This window comes from Euprymna scolopes, chromosome 29, assembly GCF_053919585.1.
Source record: "Euprymna scolopes isolate OS-2025 chromosome 29, ASM5391958v1, whole genome shotgun sequence".
In the NCBI taxonomy this organism is placed as follows: Eukaryota; Metazoa; Mollusca; class Cephalopoda; order Sepiida; family Sepiolidae; genus Euprymna; species Euprymna scolopes.
Window position 1 is genome coordinate 39167131 of NC_136510.1, and position 22731 is coordinate 39189861.

General features: G+C 32.1%; 1 protein-coding gene across 3 annotated transcripts in view; it reads left to right on the top strand.

The window, feature by feature from the left end:
* LOC145252604 (uncharacterized protein KIAA2013 homolog) overlaps window positions 1-22731 on the top strand; it is a 161003-nt gene that overhangs the window by 70797 nt on the left and 67475 nt on the right. Inside the window, exon 2 of one of the 3 annotated variants that reach the window (XM_080112302.1) lies at window positions 10893-10922. The exons of 1 other annotated variant lie outside the window; for it this stretch is intronic. In XM_080112302.1, the coding sequence (XP_079968428.1) occupies window positions 10893-10922 (30 nt within the window). Of the gene's footprint in view, window positions 1-10892; window positions 10923-13191; window positions 13352-22731 lie in introns of those variants that run through there. One more of the 3 variants, XM_080112304.1, reaches the window with a different exon arrangement.

The following is a 22731-nucleotide window of genomic DNA, read 5'->3' on the forward strand; positions in this document are numbered from 1 at the left end:
TGAAGCACAATTGAACCATGACACTTGACTTTAATTCAAGCCATTTTATAAAAAAATTTAGCAAATGGACAAAAAAAAATTGATAGTATATTTTTTTTTTTTGTTCGTTTTTATTATTTAAAAGAATACAATTTAAAAAAAAACTGGAAAAAAAAAAACTTGCTTCATTTTTCGGATAGCAGCTCTCGGCAAAACCTTTGTAAATATCAGATGACAGAACTTGAGATGACCGCAACAATATTTTAATTAAGCGTCTTGTTTTTTTGTGCTCTTATTGATTTGGACATTAAAAAGTGAAACAAAAAAACTCCCTTAAACTTTGGATCTGATTTTATTGTTGCTTTTCGACGTGATGAAACCTTGCGTTGACCTATCAGATTCGAAACTAAAACTTTCAAATCGATAATGTAAACGTCGGGGAATGTTGTTGTTAGTGAGTGAATGGTGTCATTCTAACTTTTCTTTCCCTGCCTTAAAAAGTAACATAAATCGTGACTATCTTGTGACCACATTTTCATTCTTGCATTAGAAAAAAGTAAGCAACACTTTCTTTCCTCTCTGCATAAAAATTAAGTAGAGAAGTTGTTAAGAGAAGTTAAATTAATTTAAAAAACGTAAAAAGTCTTTTACCCAAAATAAATTAACATACTTAAAAAAAGCAAAAAAAAAAAAAAAAAAAAAAAAAAGCAAAGGAAAATGAAGTTTTTAGATGAAGATCGATAATTTCTATGGATTGGATTGTTCAAACTACTGTTCTCATCTTGACTGTTATTCTCGAAACATTTTGGCTCGTAACTTTCAACCATTTTCAGATGTATTTTGTCAAACTCGGACAAACGGTATGGAATTTTGAATGCAAGGACCTTGGTATGCGGAATAAAGTATAAAATTGTAAGTGACAATTTTGAAGGTTCGATCCTCACTGCTGCCGACACTAAAAATACAATTCTGAATTGCTTAAAACTTTTACTAGGTCATGGCTGACGGAATAAGGCTTCTGTTTGAAATTCCATACAGATTCCCGAGTTCAACAAGATGTACTTGGAGAAGGTCAGAGGTTACATTAGTCGAAATATGAGAAGAAATCTCAAGATAAGAAAATTAGTCTGAATAAGATAAGGAAAAACAATATATATATATATATATATATATATATATATATATATATATATATATATATATATATATATTAGCATGGGTGCCCGGCGTTGCCCGGGTGTTTGGAGGTGTGTGTTGAGCAAAAAAAAAAAAAATTGGTAGTAGGAAGGCAGGCTCGAACATGTACCACGAAGGAGGAAAAGAACGGGGGGAAAAAAAGTGACGTTTTTGCTGTTATGACCACTGCCAAACTGGAAGTGACGTAGGTTTAAATTAAGGCTAGACAATCGAAAAGAGGGGATGACTTTCGAAAATATCGTCAAAAAAAAAAAGCGACCCCCCCCTCCCTGTAGAAAAGTGCCCAGTTGAGGGTGAATTAATTATTTAGTCAATTTTTTGGTATTTGTCGTCTGAAGGGTCGAGCTTCAAAACGATACTGATCTTGTGAAAATCCGTAGCCTCTGTCAAAAGTTTTAGGCAGACATGCATAAATACATACATACATACATACATACATTTATATATTGGTAGCTCAAATTTTTAACCCAAACCGATTAAAAAGCTTACCCTATCTCCGAATACCCTCACATGTCTCTCGCATGATTGTCTTAAACGTTATCCACGCTTTTAAGGTTGCACAATGACGTTGACACAGTAGTTCTCGCCAGATCACTGAAGTTAAGCAACGTCGAGCCTGGCCAGTACCAGATGGGTGACCATTTGGGAAGACAAGGCGCTGTATGTACCGTGAGGTAAAATACCAAGTTGGGAAACTGGCATGGTCTATCCTTCTCTCAAGGGTAGAGGGGGCTCTCTTAAGCTGTGATACGCAATCCATCTAGTGACGTCACAATAAAAAAATACCTTTGTTAGCGCTGGCAAAGCATCAAGTATTCAGCTACTGACAAGATTTGAATTACACTAGAAACTCGTGTAGTGAGTTTCATTTCGGCTGCGGCTGCATGTTACGTTCTAATGTTCTTTGGGAACCCACACCTTTGTAGCCTCAGTCGCAAATACAAAGAATAGAAAAAAAACTTGAACTCGCTTTTTTTGTTGAACAACATTTATTTTCTTCATTCTCTCGTTACTGCTGTGACATCTCTCACGTGATTGTCTTCTCTAATGTGATCTTAAATGTGCTTTTTGTGATCCTCCTTTTTATAGTCTTTTTTCTTTACTGCTGATGACATTTCACATGCATTGGCATACGTGCATCCACACTATGTCACATAAGAAAAATTGGTTGATGACAAAACTGATCTGCAAACTCAACCTGGTACCCTGACTCTATGGAGTTTGCTGCAAATGGTTATCAAAGAGTATATCTTTAACAAAATCTTATCAAAATAGAAAAAGCTCAATACTGTTAAGAGGGGCAATTTAATATATTCGTGAAAGTGTCTGTCTGTGTACATTTCCCTACGCCATAACTCTGTCAATTTTCAGTCTACAGACTCGAAATTTGATATACAGGGTATTGAGATTTGGGAAAATCTTTGTAACTCGTTTTCGACCAGAAATTTGGCTATTAAGGGGTTAAAGTTCAACGATTTGACCTTTGAGACCTCTACCAAACTCCTCCGCCAATTTTGGGTTGAAATTTTAGATATAGGCTCCTTGGACATGGACCTAAATTAATAACTTGATTTGAGCCCAAAACAAATGTTAAGGGGTCATAATAGGGGTCAAAGTTAAAAAAAAAAATTTGACCTCTGCGGTCTCTACCAAATTACTCAGACAATTTCTGGTCTAAACATTTGAAATTTTACATAAAGGGTATTCAGAAATAGGGCAAGCTTTTTAATCGGTTTTGGGTCGAAAGTTTGAGCTACCAATATATAAATGTATGTATGTATGTATGTCTGCCTAAAACTTTTAACAGAGGCGATGAATTTTCACAAGATCAGTATTGTTTTGAAGCTCGACCCTTTAGTCGACAAATACCGGAAAATTGACTAAAAACATTAATTTTTTCACCCTCAACTGAGCACTTTTCTACATGGAGGTCTCTTTTTTCACCAATATTTTCGAAAGTCATCCCCTCTTTTTGATTGTCTAGCCTTAATTTAAACCTACGTCACTTTCGATTTGGTGGTGGTCGTAACAGCAAAGACGTCACGTTTTTTTCCCACGTTCTTTTCCTTCTTCATTACGGGTTCGAGCCTGCTTTCCTACTACCACATTTTTTGCTCAACAAAGACCTCTAAACACTTGGGCAACGCCGGGCACCCATGCTAGTTAAATATATTTAGTAAAATATGAATAAAAACAAAGTTACATATGACTCTATCATAACATCAGGACAGTAAGGAAAAGTAAAATAAAAAGTATGCGGTAGCAACTTTTGAAAAAGAAAAATAATGAAAAATATAAATAAAATAACTAGGAAGGAGCAGATAAGTATATGAGAAGACGAAGGTAGGAAATATGCATCGGCGTGCATGTGTCCGTACTATGTTATGGAAACCTGGTTGATGACAATTAAAACTGACCTGAGAACTTAACCTGGTACCCTGATGGAGTTTGCTGCAAATGGCTAGAGATCATGCAATTGAGTTCAAATCAACAAGCTTGGCCATCCTTTGTGTTGAATGCTGCGGCAAGTACATGTGGAGTCAGCTCAACCTACACCGGGTGAATGCTGTTTCAAGTACAAATAAGAAATGCAAAATGTATAATATGATTAAAAAACAAAAAACAAACTTGTCCTTTATTAACTACTAGCAAGGAGATCTGATGTTGCCCAGGATTAAATGAGGATCAACATTCATTTTGCCCGTACCTAGTATTAATATAAAATGACTTAAAACCCATGTTTTTCGTAGATTTCTATGATTCAAAATTCACGAAAAAAACATTCCTCAATAAAAAAAACAAACAAATTCACTCTCATTCAAAACCTGTTCTTTATTAATTAATGAAACAAATTCATCACTGATATTTACAATCATACGCGTGGTTATATTTACACATAGCTATTCGTACTACTACATATTGCAGCAGTAGTAGTAATCGTTCTTCATGCGTTTATGCATACGTATGTGTCTATAGATCTCTCTCTCTCTCTCTCTCTCTCTCTCTCTCTCTCTCTCTCTCTCTCTCTCTCTTCCCAAGACAGGCGTCAGCAGTAACATGTGCTAAATTTTCTTAGCACAAGCCTTTGACTAGATTTTGTCACTGGCTACAGTGAAAAGCGAGATTTTTCTAACATTACTGTTATTATGAGGGGGTTTTGTCCTTGGCACGGAATGCAGGTGTTCAACATTATAGCCGCTTTCAATGTTCAATGGATCTGACGGTGGCCGGAAAGACCATCCGTTCAATACAGCATTGTTGTATTATTCCGAGATATAATTATGAACTTTTGGCTACTTAGTTATCGAAACTTGAATAGATACATAATTTAATTGAGATCATACTAAGTATGTTTGCTTGAAATTAATGGATGATTTTTAACCCATTTTGAATAACATTGATCGAGTTATTGGTCGTGCTGGGCACGAGTGGCACTAGTCCCATCTTCGCCTCTGACTGTGGTTTTTTTTTTTTTTTTTTTTTTTTTTACCCCCCCCCCAAATGTTGGGGTGGGGGGGACCAGCTCCCCATAAAAAGGGATTGTCCAAATTGAATAGCAATTGTCTGATATAAGGAGAAACTCTGGATTGATCAAAGCTGATTGCTTTTGGACGTTCCCAGCGATTGCACTGGGAACAATGTTTTAAGCTTCTAATTAGTTTCACTTTTTTTATACGAAAAAGCCGAATCCATACACAGTGATCCAAAAATGTGGAATATTTAGCTTTTCAAAGTCAGGCAAATTAAATAGACAGGCGACCCCCCATTGTTAACTCGTAGATATTATGATTTAGACGTGATATAAAATGTTTTAAGGAGCGAGCCGACCGATCGCTTCCCGGAAAAAAGCCTTTTGCAGACATACACAAAAAAAACACAAGCAAACAAACACACATTTTCGCTTTTATATATATAGATGGAGATTTTAATGGTTTGACTAAATTGAAGGAAATTTCACTATAAACTGGCTTGTAAACACCAACTACAATAAAAAAAAATATTAGGCATTTCAGATATTTTTAGCAAAATACATATTGTCCGATATAATCTTTGACCTTTTTCAGTTGGATCTTTTTAAACTTGAAAACCCATAGAATTTTTAACTAAACCCTTTATTTAATCCACAGAGATAGATTATTCTTATTCTATCAACCATAACCCGGTAGAAGTGTTAATTATTATGGCATTCATAATTATCATCACCTGCAGTGAGAATTGAACCATGACTCTCCAGAAGACCATCAGTTATAACTAGGGCTATGACAACAGCATATTCTTTTCATTATTTTGACTCTCGAGTATATATCCGACACAGTTAGATACAGTTAATCAACCGAGAACCACATCACTCTATATAAAAGCATATAAGATATCAACGGATACACACTTGAGTCAAAACGATGAAAAGAATATGCTGTTGTCCTAGCCCTAGTTATAACTAATTAATAATTAATTATGATGAGAAAATTTATCTGAATAATTCAAATAACTTAAAAAAATCTGAAACATAATATTTGGCTTGAAATATAAATTTTACAATCTGAAAGAAAAAAAAAGAAAATTTAATATTCATGTTTGCTCTTTGTCAGATTTGATTTACACATTTCTTTGTTTTCTTTTCTCCACTTGAATCTAATCATCCAGTGTTGACGGGGCAGTAATGTTGGCATGATTAATTTGAATCCGGAATTGAAGAAATGAAAAAATTTTTGATGTATCAATATTGGAAAAATTTGAGCCGTATTTCTGATTCCAAAAACGATTCTTTTAATTACTTTTAAAAAATTTCTATTGCTCATACTAATTAGTTTGACACGCATCCCGATTCCTGGGCTTGACATGCGCGCCGATTCCGAAGCTAGAAAAGATGCAATTGAATATGGTCTTAATTTGCTTAAACATAAGGAAAATAATAACCAAAGCTGAATAATTCAAATAATACAACTTATTAATTCTCCTCTTAAAAATTCTGAAATATAATACTTGCCTCAGCTGCGAAATGTAAATTTTACAACCTGAAAATGTGTGGAAAGTTAAATGCAATAAAAGTTTGCTATTTTAATATTCATGTTTGTCATTTGTCGGATTTGATTCGCACATTTTCTTTTTATTGGTACAGATGAGTAGAAGCACCTGGTGCGGCCTGGAAATGAAAGTCGTCTTTACATATTCTGATCTTAAAAATTCTGTAACATAATATTTGGCTTCATCTAAAATATAAATTTTTATAGCTTTACACGTTTTCTTTTTTATATTTCCGTCTTTTTTCTTTTTTAAAGAAAGCGTATAGAAATTATGAACGCGAGATGTTTTTAATTTAATTGTCTAATTCTAATTTCTAGGTAATTTGGAATTATGGAAAGTGACAGTGGTTCAGTGGTTAACGACATGGACTGACAACCTGGATGTCCCAAGATCGAATCCAGTTTGTTCCATAAATATCATTTTCACTTGGGATGTTGGCAACCTCCATGTTTTTGCTCTTGTAAGTACCCTATGTTTTTCTAGAAATAATTTTGACTAGAAAAATATTGGGGAAACCAATGTTAACAATAGAATTTTTGGATTCATATGATATGAGGATGATTTTGTATTACAAATCATGACTTATCATGAGCGGAATATAGGATAGAGAAAGCAAGATGGATTGTGGGGTGAGATATGAATACAGTTTATATATATATATATATATAATGGCATAATTACGTTGACACAAGGTTGACACAAGGTCAGTACTAAAATGAGTGATCATTTGAGATTTCCAGGTGCTGTATGTGCCCTTTGCTTATCTCTGCATTGTTTCCAGTCAGTCTTGAGCCTCTCCTTGACATGGGGAGTCAAACGGTGCTTATTCAGAAAAGTAGTTGGTGATTGCACAACGCTTGCCTCACAATTACATGCGCATGTAATTGTGAGGCAAGCGTTGTGCAATCATCAACTACTTTTCTGAATAAGCACAGTTTGACTCCCCATGTCAAGTGTGTGTGTATGTATGTATATATATATATATATATATATATATATATATATATATATATATATATATATATATATATATACATACACACACACACTGATGCCTCAGTACAGTCTCAAGAGACAAATGAAGCAGTAAATTGTCTATGGGAATATAGCGCAGTGGATTAGAGCGCTGGACTGAAATACATAAGGTCCAAGGTTCGAATCCTACCAACAGTCAAGCTACGCTGAAGAGGAGTAGGGCTCCGAAACACGCGTGTCCGTAGATTACTGTTTTTAAAAAATAATATATATATATATATATATATATATATATATATATATATATAATCATAAGAAGCCCACATTGGGACATTTCTATGTCATCAGGATCCCTAAATGATCTTCCCCAGAATATATATTAGGTATAAAAATGGTGGAAAATTGAATTGAAATTATTTCATTTTTACTCTACTGAGGATAACGTTTAATGAAGATATGTTTTTGGGTTAGTGTATGTCTGGGAAATTGTTTATCACCTGTTAAGTAGTGCATATCAAATTTATTTAGGGAAGGTAATGGGCTGAGGTTCTGGTTGTGTATTGGTATTGGTGGGGGGGTGGAAAGGGGAATAAGTAAACCTTAAATAGACATGCATCCATGCCTATCGATTCTATGGGGATGGCAGTTCTGTTAAAAATCAGGAAAGAAATAACCTTTTTCTTCTATCCTTTTGGCTATATTCTGGGAAGATCACTTAGGGATCCTGATGATATGGAAATATCCAAATGTGGGCTCCTTATGAGATATATATATATATATATATATATATATATATATATATATATATATACACACATACACACCCACCCACCCTGATGCCTCTGTTCAGTCTCAAGAGACAATGGACACCCTTGTTCTACACAAGTCCTAGGAGGTGACTGGTTCGCAGTAGACAGTTCTCGAGTTGGAATCCACAGAGCAAAAGATTCGTCCCGTGTTGACACAAAGAAAACATATGCGAAATTGCTACAGAAAGGTTTAATATTTTATGGAGCAATTCTGGTTTCTGATTGGTTGGTAGCAGAACGTGAATTAATTTGATTCGTCAGTTTCTAGCCGCATCATTTATAAATAGAATCTCCCGACTGTGCGGGATCATACCCCATTACAATAAAAAATATTGTAACAGTAGCTGCGCATGTTATTGTGAGGCAAGTGTTGCTCAATCTGCAACCACACCTCTCCTGAATCTGTACTACTTGGCTCCCATTGCAAGGAGAGGCTCAAGACTGACTGGGAACAATGCAGAGATAAGCAGAGACTATATACATACATGATGCTTTGGGACAAGATCCTAGTGGCTGAGCAGTCTGTGGTCTGGTGACTTTTCATTTCAGTCCTTTCTTTTACTAGACAGAAATTTGGAGAAGCCAAATCCGATCAATCAGCTGGTCACTTCATATCCTAGTATCTATAAGATCATCCCCAACCATATTATTCAATCTAGCTCTTCTAAAAATCCAAACCTTAGTTTTCCTTATTAATTTGCTCGCATAAATACTAGAAAGCAGTTGATCATGTTGAAAACAAAGATTACTCTTGCTGAATGTGTAACGTTTTAAAATAATTATTCTATTTGACTGCTTTATTCTGCATTAAATAATAGTAGGTTAAGAAGAACGTTCTTGCAGAATTTTAAATTTTGATTTCAAATGTGTATTTTCAAATAAGTTTTTCTTATAATACCTTTACTTTATATATCATTTTAATCGTTGTTTTGCTCTATCGTTTAAATTACAATCGTTTTTTTTTATTAATTTTTATTTATTGCGGACTATTATCCTCATCTTTTCTTAGTTGTTTCACGTTTCAGCCAACTATTCCTCTGACCTTCGTCAGGTGGTAACCGCGACGGATAGGAACTCTGAATCTCAAATACTTCAAAAACCTAAGTGATATCAAAAATGCCTTCAGCGACTTCATCGTCACCAGAATGCAAGATTTTTATGTTACTGGCATAAATACACTTGTTTTGATTTGGCAAAAGTGTTGATTCTGATGCTGATAATTTCGATCAGTAAATTTTTGTTTGAAGTGCCCCCCTCACCAATCTTTCACGAGAAACACCCGTCTGGCTGAAACTACTGTCAATAATTTTCCCCGTTCTTTATTTGTGCCTAAATCCAAATGTAGATTCCATGAGCAAAACTTCTTTCTTAGAACTGCACGCCAGTGGAACTCTCTGCCGCTTGCCTGTTTCCCACCTGACTACAACTTGGACATCTTCAAGTCCAACATAAACAAACTCCTGACAAACTGCCCCCTTAAGTAAGACACTCTATCAAAACCTCCAATACTAATGATTACTACAATACTATCTCATTGATTACTGTACACGCAATAACCCTAATCCCTCAGTGGCCTTCGGGCCTTGATAAGTGGTGACCCCCATGTAAAAAAAAAAAAAATAAAAAAAAATAAAATAAAATAAATAAAAACCCGCCTGAACTTTCTTGTCAATCTGATAAAACGTAAATTGATGTGCCATAAAACAAACAAATCCAAACCAAACTATATTTGATATCTATTTTACATTTTTTAAGCCATGGTCATAAAACCGATAGCAATAGACAATTTGCTAAGCTAATTAAGGAATGCATAAAACTTAGGAACATCATGATAGTTAAACAATACAGTACTCTGAAAATGTGACAGTGATTCATGTTCATTCACATAATTCTGAGGCATATGAAAGATTGCCGGTACATCTTTGAGCAAACACCAGTGTGATCAAGCAAAGGGTCTAATGTGAATGCATATCATTTTATAGATACTAAGACAAAGTAGTCTTTTTTCTTTTTTTTTTAAAAGATATTAAAAATAAAATTCTAAGTACAGACTATTTGTTAATGTAAACTTTAAAAATATTTTTATTATATAAAACCATTATGAAAAAATAGTTCAAAGTAAAGGCTAAAACAATATATTTTGATTATAACATCTTTTATTAAAAACTATTTGAGCTACCCAGCATTGCCTGGGTGTGGAGAGGTTTTATGGTAAGGATATTGATCAACGGAGCCTAAAAAAAAAAAAAAGAAAAAAGTTAACCAACCCCCTAAAATGTAAATAGCAGAGCAAACGCAAAAAAAAATACCTGTGCACACGCAAAAAAAAAATGTACGCAGGCAGGTAGGCCCGAACCTGTGACGCTAAGAGGAAAAGGAAGTGAAAAAAAAAAAGTAAACCGTTTTGTCGCCACGCCCAGCACACATATGCTGTTGCCGTTAAAATTAAGGTTAGTCATTGCAAGCTATATGATAACTTTGCAAAAATGTTGACGAAAAAAGTGACCCCCTCATTGAAAAAAAAAACAAAAAAAAAACGTCCCAGTTGATGGTGAAAGAATGTTTTTGGCCAATTTTTGGATATTTTTCGTCCGAGAGACTGAGCTTTCAAACGATACTAATTTTATCAGTGTTAGTCACGTTTGTAGAAAGTTTTAGTGAGATGTACATACATACTAACCGACAGGTGAGATTTATATAATAGATAAAACCATTGTCTATTTTGCTGTGTGTTAAATGACGTATAGTAGGTAATGTTACCAACATGTTACATTGTTAACATGTAGGAACGCAACACGTTGTAGACTCCATCGCAAGGAATATAAGAAAGGAAGAGGAAATAAATTCAACTCGACTCCCTTTTTTTCTTAGTGAAACAACCAACATTTATTTACATTTTTTTTACAGGTCTTTTCCTGTCGCCTTTGGCCACTGTGGGTAATATGTCTATCTCTATCCTTCTCTGACGTGATTGCTGAATACTTTTTGAATGCTGCTCATGTCTCTGACATAATTCCTAGTCTCAGCCCACATTCTTTTTTTATATTCTTTTTTCTTCTTCCTTGCTGTGATGTCATTTTGCACACAGCTTGGTCATTTGCATATAGCTGCCATATACGAGTCTGTATTCTGTTACAAGTAGATTACGAGTGTTGAAAGTTTTGTTGGTGTAGATAAAACTATTTTCTGTAATCCTTTTAAACATTTTTGGATATGTCTATAAATTTTAGGTACTTATGCAGTTTATGAATCAATCTCTGGTCACTTTGTATTGTCAACATGCCGAAGTGATTATCCAATCAGCTGTCAGAAGATGACAAGTTTTAATGAAAACTTGAAATTCATTAAATCAATAAAAAATTTTTAAACCGAAAATTACTTTCAACACGTGAATCCCTCCTCTTCCCCTATGTTAAGAATGGCTTTCTGAAGTGGAAAATTAAAATAGAAAGCCATTCTTAACATGAGGAATGCAGGGAATGCCACGTTTTGGATTAATCGTTTGGCAATTTTCACTTGGCTGCTTATGTAACCTGCCGAAAAGTTGTTGATGCAAAGTTGCCAGAGAATGGGTCCCAAACTGGATAAGCACCTCAACAAAACAACTTGTGCATTTTTGATGATTGCCTTATTTACGTGTTTTCAATTGTTATCCTTATCTTGATTGTTATTTTCGACTGTTACTCTTCTGCCTTTTTCTGATACATCATCATCATTGATTTAACATGCTATCATTTGTTAAACTACTCTCAGAAATTCACTTCCAAACTAACCGGATCTCTGATCAGTTTATATATTTGCCTTTCAAGTTCATTCTTATCACTTCATTAAATTTCTCCTGTAAACTGAACCTGCTACCTCAACTGTTCTACATCTTCTAACCCAAGGACTCTTCTATTTTTTTGATGTGGCCATACTATTACGGTCTTCTGTGTAGGACACATCTCCTTATACTGTCCAGATTTTATCTTCCTCTGTCGTTATCAGACCTGTCTTACCTGGCTCATATTACATATGCATCATATCATTCTCATCTCATTTCTCTCCATGCAACACATATCCTCAACCTTAACTGGCCAAGTTTCACTTTTATACAGCATCATACTGCATACATATGCCTAATAGTCTGCCTTTGGTTGACATTGGTAATTCTCTGCTGGTTAATAATGGCAGAAGTTCCCTGAACTTACCCTATCCACTCCTAATTCTTGCAATTACACTAGCACCTGCTCCTCCCTGTGCTCCAACAGTATCACCAAGATAAAAAAAAAAACCTCTGCACAATCTTAATAATTTTGCCATTCAAATATATTTTCTTCAAATCTGTGTTTTCATCTGTCTCTATTGTCTGGTACTTTTTTGCACACAACTGACATACTTATGTTGAATAGCGATTGCTTTATCATTGGTATATTCTGGGTAGGTCACATAAACTGCCAGAAGGTGTTGAGCAAAAGTTTTGTTTTGGAATGAAAGGAATATTATTATTATTGTTGTTGCGAAGAAAAGACAATTGGAAATTTTAGGAAACTAAGAAAATTAAAAGGTAAAATGTTCAAATCGTGTAAAAAAAAAAAAACAAAAAAAAAAACACTCATAATATTGTAAGTTTTATCAATAAATATTTATTTTTTTGTTAGCAAACACCATTTTTTTTTTTTTTTTTTTTTGACCTTGTTCATTTTTAACCATACCTTAGGGTTAGTCTGTTTTTCTGTTAAGTGCGATGGGCATTTTACATGCAGATACGTTTACATTTTTGACAAAATTCAATATTTACTTCCAGAGACTAGAGTTTCTTCCAACTCTACTAGATTCTTAATAGTGATTTTTAGCCAGTTTTTACAACTTTATTGAATTTTCCATAACATTTTTATTGCGTTTGCCAATTGTCATCTGCAGTGGTTTTCATTTGTTAAAAACATTTTGGTAACTTCTGGCTGTTTGTGTAACTGGCTCAGAATATGCCAACAAAAATGCAGTCCCTATTCTGCATAACCACCCAAACTGGTTATCATCTCTCAATACTGATCATCTCTGGAATACTGTCGGATACTTTCTGATGTCCTTTGTCTCACACAGGCACCTCATTACCTCATCCTTTCTCTGAAAAATCCAACATCATTTCCATCTTCGTTTCATGATTTTATTACTCAATTTAAACGTACCTTTTTTTTCCCTTTCTTTCTCCCTGATTTTAGATTTGAATGACACTAGTTTAAAAAAGATAAAACAAAAAAAGGCATGAAGCTAGCTGATTATGTAAGGTTTCAAGTATTGAACTTGTGCAGTCGGCTTTTGTCTGTACCCACTCTGTTGTCTTCTTCGGGCTGGGGACAAACTATTCTCACTGACTGCAAATTAAGGTAAGCATGCAATACATATTCATGATAGTGGAGAAATAAGCTAGAGATATAAAGGGAGATCCTCGATTAGGGTGCACTGGATGCGATAAAATTCTGGCAGGTATTAACTATACCCGTCAAGAAGTATCTCCTCTTGAATAATTGGTGGGTTGGTATAGAGAATCATATTTTACCCTTTGCCCCTATGTTATCAAGGTAAAAATAAACATTATTTTTGTTTATTTATTTTTTTTGAATTATACATCAAAATGCTGGAAATACCTGAAAAAAAAAACCCAATTAAAAACAAAATTAAATATTTTAGACTTTACAGTAAAGTTGAGTTCATATTTTATTATAAAATTTAACATAAAATGATCATCCTGTTTTTGACCAAAAAGCGTTATTGATTGCCCAGTTTTTAACAGAACGAGTAACCATTTATTCTTATTTCCAAAATAGCCATCATTTAACTTTTTAGTTTTTCTTTCAGAACAACTTGCATATTTTGATTTTTTTTTTTCTTGTATTACCACCCCTAGACTTAGGGTTAGTGTTGGGAGTTAATGAAGATCATTCTATTTTTAAGGATCCTGCCTCGTATTCTGTATTTTTTCAATGCTTTCCTAATCTTCCCATACTTTTCTCATCAGAAAAAAATAAAGACCAGGAAAAGGAATACCCTTCGCTAACCCCCAAAACTAACCTTAAATCTTGCATAATAATAATAAATAAATATGAGTATTTCTGAAATAAAATATAAACAACAAAAAAATGAAAATATAAAGATATGGTTACACGTTCTGTCCTACATTGTGTGATCAATAACTGAGTGATAATGTTTCCTAGCTAGGAAGTTTGCCATTTTATGCTCTATTTATACAGTAAACTGAAACGCCTACTCTAAAGTCTAACATTTTTTAAATTAAAAATAAAAAATTCAGGTATTTTCAATGTGTTGACATGTAATCATATGTGAGAAAAAAAATCATGTTTATTTTCTCTTAACAGTTTATGGGTAGAGGGTAACATTTTTTTTTTTTTAATAGTTAATCACTAAACGGATATTCTTACTAATCTTTTAATTGCAATGGAGGCAATAATTTGCATGGGAATGGCGGCGCTTTGTTGTTAACCAATTAGAATCGGTCTGTAGTTAAGCTGAAAAGCTTTAAATGGAAATCAGTTTGAAGTCTGGGATTCTGTAATGTGTTGCTCTGTTCATTGAACATCCGTACTATACCCAACATCGGTATGGTTAGAGTTAGCTTGTACGAGCAATCAGGTTGACGTAATGTGTGTGTTACATGATCGCAGTGAAAAAAGTAGCAGACAAATTCATGGAAGTTTTTAATTATGCCTATCAAGAGTTATCTTTTCTTGAATAATTTGGTCTAGAGAGTTAAATTTTATCCTTTACTATTTATCAATAGAAAATAAGAATAAATTCTATTTTTTTTTTGCATTAGTTATAGGAAATACCTGGAAAAAAAAAAAAAAAAATCATATTTTATTTTTTGTGAGCTATACTCCATTATCTTGGAAATGCTTAGAAAAAATTTAACAAAAAATTAAACAAAATTAAGTATTTTAGACTTAAAAATTGGACATGTATTTTATTATAAAATTTAACATAAAATGATCATCTCGTTTTTGACCAGAAAGCATTATTGATCACCCAGTTCTTAATAGAACAAGTAATCCTTCATTTGTATTTCCAAAATGACAGTATTTGTATAAGCAGATTCCTGTAATCCAGATATTCAAAGACTTAGACATAGTTGATTTGAGTTCTGGGATTCTGTTGCCTTATGCTGATCCAAATTTTTATTATACTCAACATCAGTTAGGTAAAGCTAGCCCATATTGATCAGCTTGATTTAAGGACTTTGTTTGCTGTGGAAATTATAGCAGACAAACATTGGTGGCAATCCAACTTCAAGGGAGTTTATTCTTTCTGATGTAATCAATTTGGGGTCCCTTTACGATCTGGTTTATTTCTCTGCTACACTAACTACAGTGTTTTGGGTTCATTGTTAACCCGTTCTATCATTTTTTAATTTAATTTACCCATTTCCTTTCTTAATTTAATTTACCCATTTCCTTTCTTAATTTAATTTACCCATTTCCTTTCTTAATTTAATTTACCCATTTCCTTTTTTTTAATTCAATTTATTCATTTCCTTTTGAAACCTTTTTTCTTTTTTACTTTAGTATCACAATGCCATTAAAAAAAAAAGTTTTTATTTTGAAACAATTTTTTTTAAAAACAAATTTTAACGAATTCTTCAATAGTTATACATTCTTAATATCTCAATGCATTTTGATAATAAACAATCATCTTTATATATATATATATATATATATATATATATATATATAAAAGGTGCCTCTACCCCAATATTATCCATAGAATTGTTAATAACATTCACAGTCCTTTCTGTGCAGTACAGTCATATTTTTGCATGGGTAACTAACAATGATGGAAAATATCTGAACCAGGCAAAACCAGTTGTAAATTGCTGGCGATGACGTCAACCCTACATTCCGATCGAAGGTTTGAGATCATGAAACAATGAGACAAATATTTAACTCTGGATCAGATTTGCTAAAAGTACAAAGTATAATACAATAGAAGAATGTCAATATAAAGATGAGTCAAATCAGAGACAGAAAGAAGAAAGAAGACGGTGACACACTTTTGCTGTCATCCGACCGATCAATCTGCACACCACCCCCATACTGACCCGAACTCTTGCTTGTTAGATTATCATCTGTAAAATAAATAAAACGTTGTTGATTTAATAAGTTGTTTGATTAAAAAAAAAAAAAAAAGTATGTGCCATGGCACACATTTCGTAAAAAGTGCATCTGTAACATTTATAGATGACTATATAACAATATTGGGTACAAATAAAGTTCAAGCTTTCTCTGATCTTCCAAGTTTCAATCTTGATTGTCCAACACGCTTTGGTTTATCGCTACTCAATAATATATTGGACACGTTTATCAGTTGCAGAGTTGGAAGATGTAATGCTTGACTTCAACTCTTAGAATTTGAAAATATCTGACTCTAAACTTATTTTCAGATTTTCCAATATTCAGATTGTTTGTTGATTCTTCATAGCTTTAAATAATCTGACTCCAACCGAATATACTGGGTTGAACTGTATTCCTCTGAAATTCACAAGTGATCACAAGTTGCTTGTAACTTGCAAACAAAGTGGTTACCTTTTGGGTGTTAATAAACGGCAAGTGTCTTAAAACTTTACTGCAGTTTCAGAATTTGTAATCACCAGAAATGTATTAATCCTTAACTTTTTTCTTTTTTTCTTTTTTCTTTTTTTAATACAAACTGAGCAGGAAAATGAACATTTTCTTTCAATATTGGGAAATAAAACTACTAGTATATAAAATAATTAGTTGAAGAATGGGAATTGGAAACTGCCAAGAGTTTGAGTCTTCAACTAAAACCTCCATCTCTGCAACCCCAATCAGCAGGAGGTGTGATCTTGTACGGGCTTCGTACTCATTGTACCTTAATCCCCCCTTTTTTTTTTTTTTTATCTGAAGCTTTATGAAAGATAATGTCTATCGAAACACTAGATTATTCCTGGATGACTATCACAGTCAAAATCGGTCGCATGGAAGTGTACACATTTGAAGCATATAATTAAATGATAACCGGAAGATTGTTGGATATTCATGATTGAAACTTGAACAGATCAGGCATAAACCAAAGTTTATATCAAATCTGATAAATAATAAAGAATAAAATAAATTCAATGGCATGAATTACAAATGACAATTTGGAAAGTCTTTAGACTCAATGTTTCACCATTGTCAAAAGTAAATAACGACAAAAAAAAAAAATGGCACATAACGAGAAGATCTGGAATATTAAGGCATGTATATTGTGATGGTGTATTACTGATTTAAATTTATGTACAGAGGGAAAGACACGCATATATAAAATTAACAAAAAATAATATATATATATATATATATATATATATATATACACACACGCACACACACACATTTGTTAATTTTATATATGTGTGTCTTCCCCCTTAACATAAATTTAAATTAGTAATTCAGTATCGCAATATACATTCCTTAAAATTACAGATATTATGTGCCACTTTTTTGTTGTGGCTATATATATGTCTAAATTCATCTCTAGGCTTGAACTCAAACGATTATTAGATAGTGATTGATAACAAGAGTAATATATATATATATATATATAATATATAAAAATATGTTTATTATTAAAAGTAAAGAATTATATTTGGTCGCTACAAACAGCCATCTGTTTCAGTCAATGAGATTTCATCAGGCGACCCCGAATATCTGACTTTTTTCTTTAGTGTCAGATGGTTCAGGGTCGCCTGATGAAGTCTCATTGACTGAAACAGATGGCTGTTTATAGCGACCAAATGTAACTATTTACCTCTTAATAAAATATATATATAATGTTGTTGTTTTTTTTAATTTTTATTTTTTATTTATTTTTTTTTTTTAGTGAAATGAGAGCACAAATAAAAAAACAAAAAAAAGGATCCAAAATTTAAAAGCAAGGAATCATCCAGTGTCTGTTTACATTGTCTTTGTTTGATTGTATCTTGTTGAATGGGCTATAATAGCTGATTCAATTAATCGTAGTGTGAATTTTTGTATTGATTTGATTAAATTAGTGTTTTTAAAATCCAAACGATAGTCATATTCCATAGTATGAGAATAAATTCCTGTATAGGTTGAGCTGGGTCTCCCTGATGCAGCCCCTATCATAGTTCCCTATCTCTACTATAAGGAAAGAGCTCACACACACAGCCAAAGTGACTTTTTATATAAAAAGTCACTTTGGCTGTGTGTGTGAGCTCTTTCCTTATAGGCTCCCAAATGGCTGAGCTTATTCTTTTTTCAAATTTCATGCAAAGATAATTTATGTCTGGCAGTATTCTTAGATATATTTTGTACAGAAATTCGTCCGATAAGTATCAAATTGAAAAAATCCAATCTTGAAAAGTTTTTTTTTACTTATAGATAAAAAAATTTTACAAGGGAATTTTTATGTTACACCAGCAAATTAAATTATTTCTTAAAAAAAAAAAAAAATGAAAAAAGAAACAGAATTATTGATATCTGGAGGTATAGCTCAGTGGTAGAAATGATCCCCTTTTCAAGCCCCGATGTACCTCACCATTTTATTTTGATTTTTTCTTATTAATGAGTTCAATTTACAATAAAAGAAGAGGTACCATTTAAAATCGCCGCAAATTATTTTTTTCTTTTGCATATTTTTAAAACTAAACATTAATCAGAAATGATTTTTCCAGTGTATTCATCGTTAAACCCAAATATTTATTTCCTTATTTTTTTTTTTCCAAATTAGTCCATCAGGCAAATTATTCCTTGTAATATATAATATTCAATAGAAGATTGATTCTATAATAATACATGCACAATATGCATAAATTAAAATATCATGTTTAAGCATATAGTGCGATCGGGCAATGCAGGGCATCCAGCTAGTCACTATATATATTACCAAAAATTACAGATCTTATGTGTCAGTCTTTGCTTTTTTTTCTCTCTCTCGACTAAGCCTGCACAACAGTGGATGAGTTGTAGGTTTTCTGTGTTTCCATTGTTCAAACATAATCGAATTGCAAAAAGGATTGTGAATTTTATTAATTACTAGCTGTAAATACCTAGCATTGTCAGGTAAAAAAAAAACATTGCTGGGCGGAGGGTTTAGTCACACTTAAAATACACCAAATATTCTAAGTTGTTAAAATTTTCCTGAAAGTTGACCATATTTTGGATTTTTAGAAACATAAAGTATTTTCATCTATGAAATTCAAACAAGGAAATAAAATCTCATAGCTTAAAGGGAAATAACTCTTAGGTTAAATGAAAACTTCTGTTTTTAAACACAGCTGATCTTGGTTATAATAATTAAAAATAAATTAAATGTAAATTAAGTTAAAAATAAATTAAATAAATCAAGTTTATATGATATTTTTGAATAGAATGCTTAAAACAATTCTATTACTAATTTCCATGAAAAATTTAGTGCTAATTATTAAAACAGATTTTCTTTAATGTAATATGCAAATGAGATAATCTCTTGAATGTTGATTCCTTTTGAATAAATAGTATATATAGAAATCACGGAGCAATAAAAGTATATAAAATCCGTTTTCAGTATTAAAATCTATTTGTGAAACAATGCACCTTTTGTATGTATTAATTAAATTGTGAACAAACAGACAAGAATATGACTTTATTATAATAGATTCTATGGGTGGGTGACATTTGATTTCAGTCACCGTTCTCTTATTACAGGATATGATTATGGGTGTCTCTATTTACTTGCTTTCTCATGAAGGTCGAGTTAGACACAAGATCAGTTTGATGTGTCGAAAATAATTGCTCCTCCAAAAAGGGGGCACTCTTGATTTGAGTAAAAATTTCAAATTTTCTCACTTTTGAAGGATTTTCCATTCACTAACAGAGGACAGAAAAGATGAACTGTAGTATCCGAACAGATACTACACTTCATATCCGAAAGGCCAAGAAATGGGTTGTATCAGGTTGTTTGTTTCTCTATAAAACTACTGCAACACAAAATGCTCATTATGTTTAACATTTAAGTCCAATCAAAGCACTGGAAAATAAGGTTCTTGAATTGGCTAACTGCTGAAATAGTGTTTTGTGCTGCTGTAATTTTCCACAGAACCTGTAGTTAGATCATGGAATAAATAAAATCTTAAAATTTAAAAAAGGTTTCTTGTTTTTTTTTTTTTTTTCTTTTTTTAAAAAATTTTTTTTTTAACATAAAGCATTGAGATTCTAAGATTTAATGACTATCAAAATATTTGCTCAAAATATTTTGATTGTCTAGAAAAATGACATTTTTTTTTTTTTTTTTTATCTTATGTATTTATAAGCGGCTTCAATTTTAAAGCTGGTTGAAAGTAAATGGTGTTACTTAATCTGAAAACCCAACAAAAATGTAGGTCAACACATAAGAATATCCAGAAACTGATTATTTTCATTAAAATATGTTTATTTAAAGAAAAAAAATGTTTATCTTCAATAAATGTATATTTATAGAAAATGTTTACAGAAATAATTAATACTAGAAGTAAATATAAAATAAATAAACAAAAAGAAAATGATTGTATGTTTACTAAACATGGTGATTCTCAGGTGAAACAAAGGAATGTAATATAATGGGAAAGATCATAATAGATTAAAGGAACATGATATAGCAGAGTTTTTCGGATTAGGTAACACCGTTTACTTCTAACGAGTTTCAAAACCGGAAGTTACTTTAATCAGTAAATATGCAATGTCTTCATTTTTTTTTTAATGGCTTTATGATTGGAAAGAAGCATTTCTTTTGCTCCTTTATTTTTCATTGTTTTTATTTTCATTTTTGTTTACTTGTACATTATCCTCCCCTCCCTCTCTGGGTTTAAAATCTGACTTTATTTTAGTCAGAAATGATGACTCAATTTTTTGAAAACCTTTTCTCCTGTTTTTTCTCTGTATTTTAACCGATTTTATTATTCGATTCCTGTGTGGGGAATTTTATGCTCGTTATATTTCTCCCTATTTCTGCTCCTCTCCCTCTCCCTCCATGTCTCTATTAAACTCAACAGTGGGAACGTTTTCTTTTTGACCCAGCTCCACTTATGGATCGCTTGGCCTATCCACTTAACCCATCTTTTATTCTTTTGCTGACTTCCAAACCCGAAAATGGTTCCTAATCTCAGAAGGTTATCATTCTAACATTTCTTCAACTTGGTTTTCAGCTTCTTTTTTGTAAGCTCTTCAAACACCTGATTGAAAATGTTTATTTTTTTCTGGCTTTGTCTGATTCATGTTTCCCAGTGTTTTTAACCTAATATTTCTCAAATAAAACCCATGTGTGTGTGTGTGTATATATATATATGTATGTATGTATGTATGTATATATATATATATATATATATATATATATATATATATATATATATATATATTATATATATATTAGTGTTGGACGATTAGTTGGAATTGTGAATTGGAAAAATCTTAACTTTTGGAGATATTGGATTCGGAAAAATTTAAACTTGAATTCTGATTCAAAACGATTCTTTGAAAAAAAATTTATAAAAAAAAAAAATAAACTAAATATTTATTTATTAGATTATTCATTTACAAAAAAAACTAATGGCCAAGACTAAAAGTGGCTCTCCAGTCTAATTTATTTATTTATTTTTTATTGCTGAATTATTGTAAGCAAAGTAAACATTAAGTTCACTTATTTATTTTCACACCTAATTACTAAACGGCTATATGATGCCTTTCAGACACTTCACTTTTATTTATTTGGCCACATTTTGAGCTTGTCTGATGAGCAAGATGGCTCCAGTTAAAAATATGGATGAACATCTCCCAACAAATTAATCAAAATATTGGATGGACTATGGCTAAGGAAAATATTTAGAAGTTTTTCAAATGGGGGGGGGGGGGGGAACAAAACAAAGTATATCTTCATTTAAAAGTAAACCTCCTTCCTAAAAAATGAGATTTTACATGGGCGGGGGGAAGTTTTTGTGAATACACTGAAAATAAAACGCAATTATTTTTAGAATTTAGGGTGTGATTTAGTTGCGCATATAAATTTTATGTAGAATATTCTCTATTTAGGGACATTTTAACTGTTAGTGCAGTTAACTAATTTTTTAGCGCTAACCCTAAGTCCGAACAGTAAACTGATATAATTGATTGCTTTATTTTTTGTATTACCACCATGTTTTATGGTTAGTAGTAAAAATTAGATGTATCTTTTTTAACTTTCAATAATGACATATTTTCTACTAAAGGATGATCAGGAACATTAATATGGCCAAATTTTGAAGTTAACAAAAATAGATTACATGTCCTTAAAACATTGTCTGGTTCAAAAAAGGTGATGATTTTATGTTGAATTTATATGGAAAACTGATTTTTGTTTTATTTTTATCAGTAAGTTTTTCATGCTGTTTACATGCAATCGCTTAAAAATGAGGAAATCACATTTTTCTTGTTGAATAGCTATAATAACATTTTATTTTCTTTAACAAGAAAACGTTGAAATTGCAAATTATTGAAAGAACGAAAACAAGCATCAATATTTTCATAAGAATACCATATTTATAAAGTACCGGAAAAATGGGCAGCAATAAAATAGAATAAGTCAAGAAAGAAAATACTGAGAAACATTTGTTGAGAATTATATAAAAAATATTTAAAAAAAATATATTTAACAATTTAAAGCGTGGGATCAGTTTTATATATAAATTTAATGTAAAATAAGCTATTTTTTTTAGCCATTCTTGCATTTTAGAGTAGTCAAACTA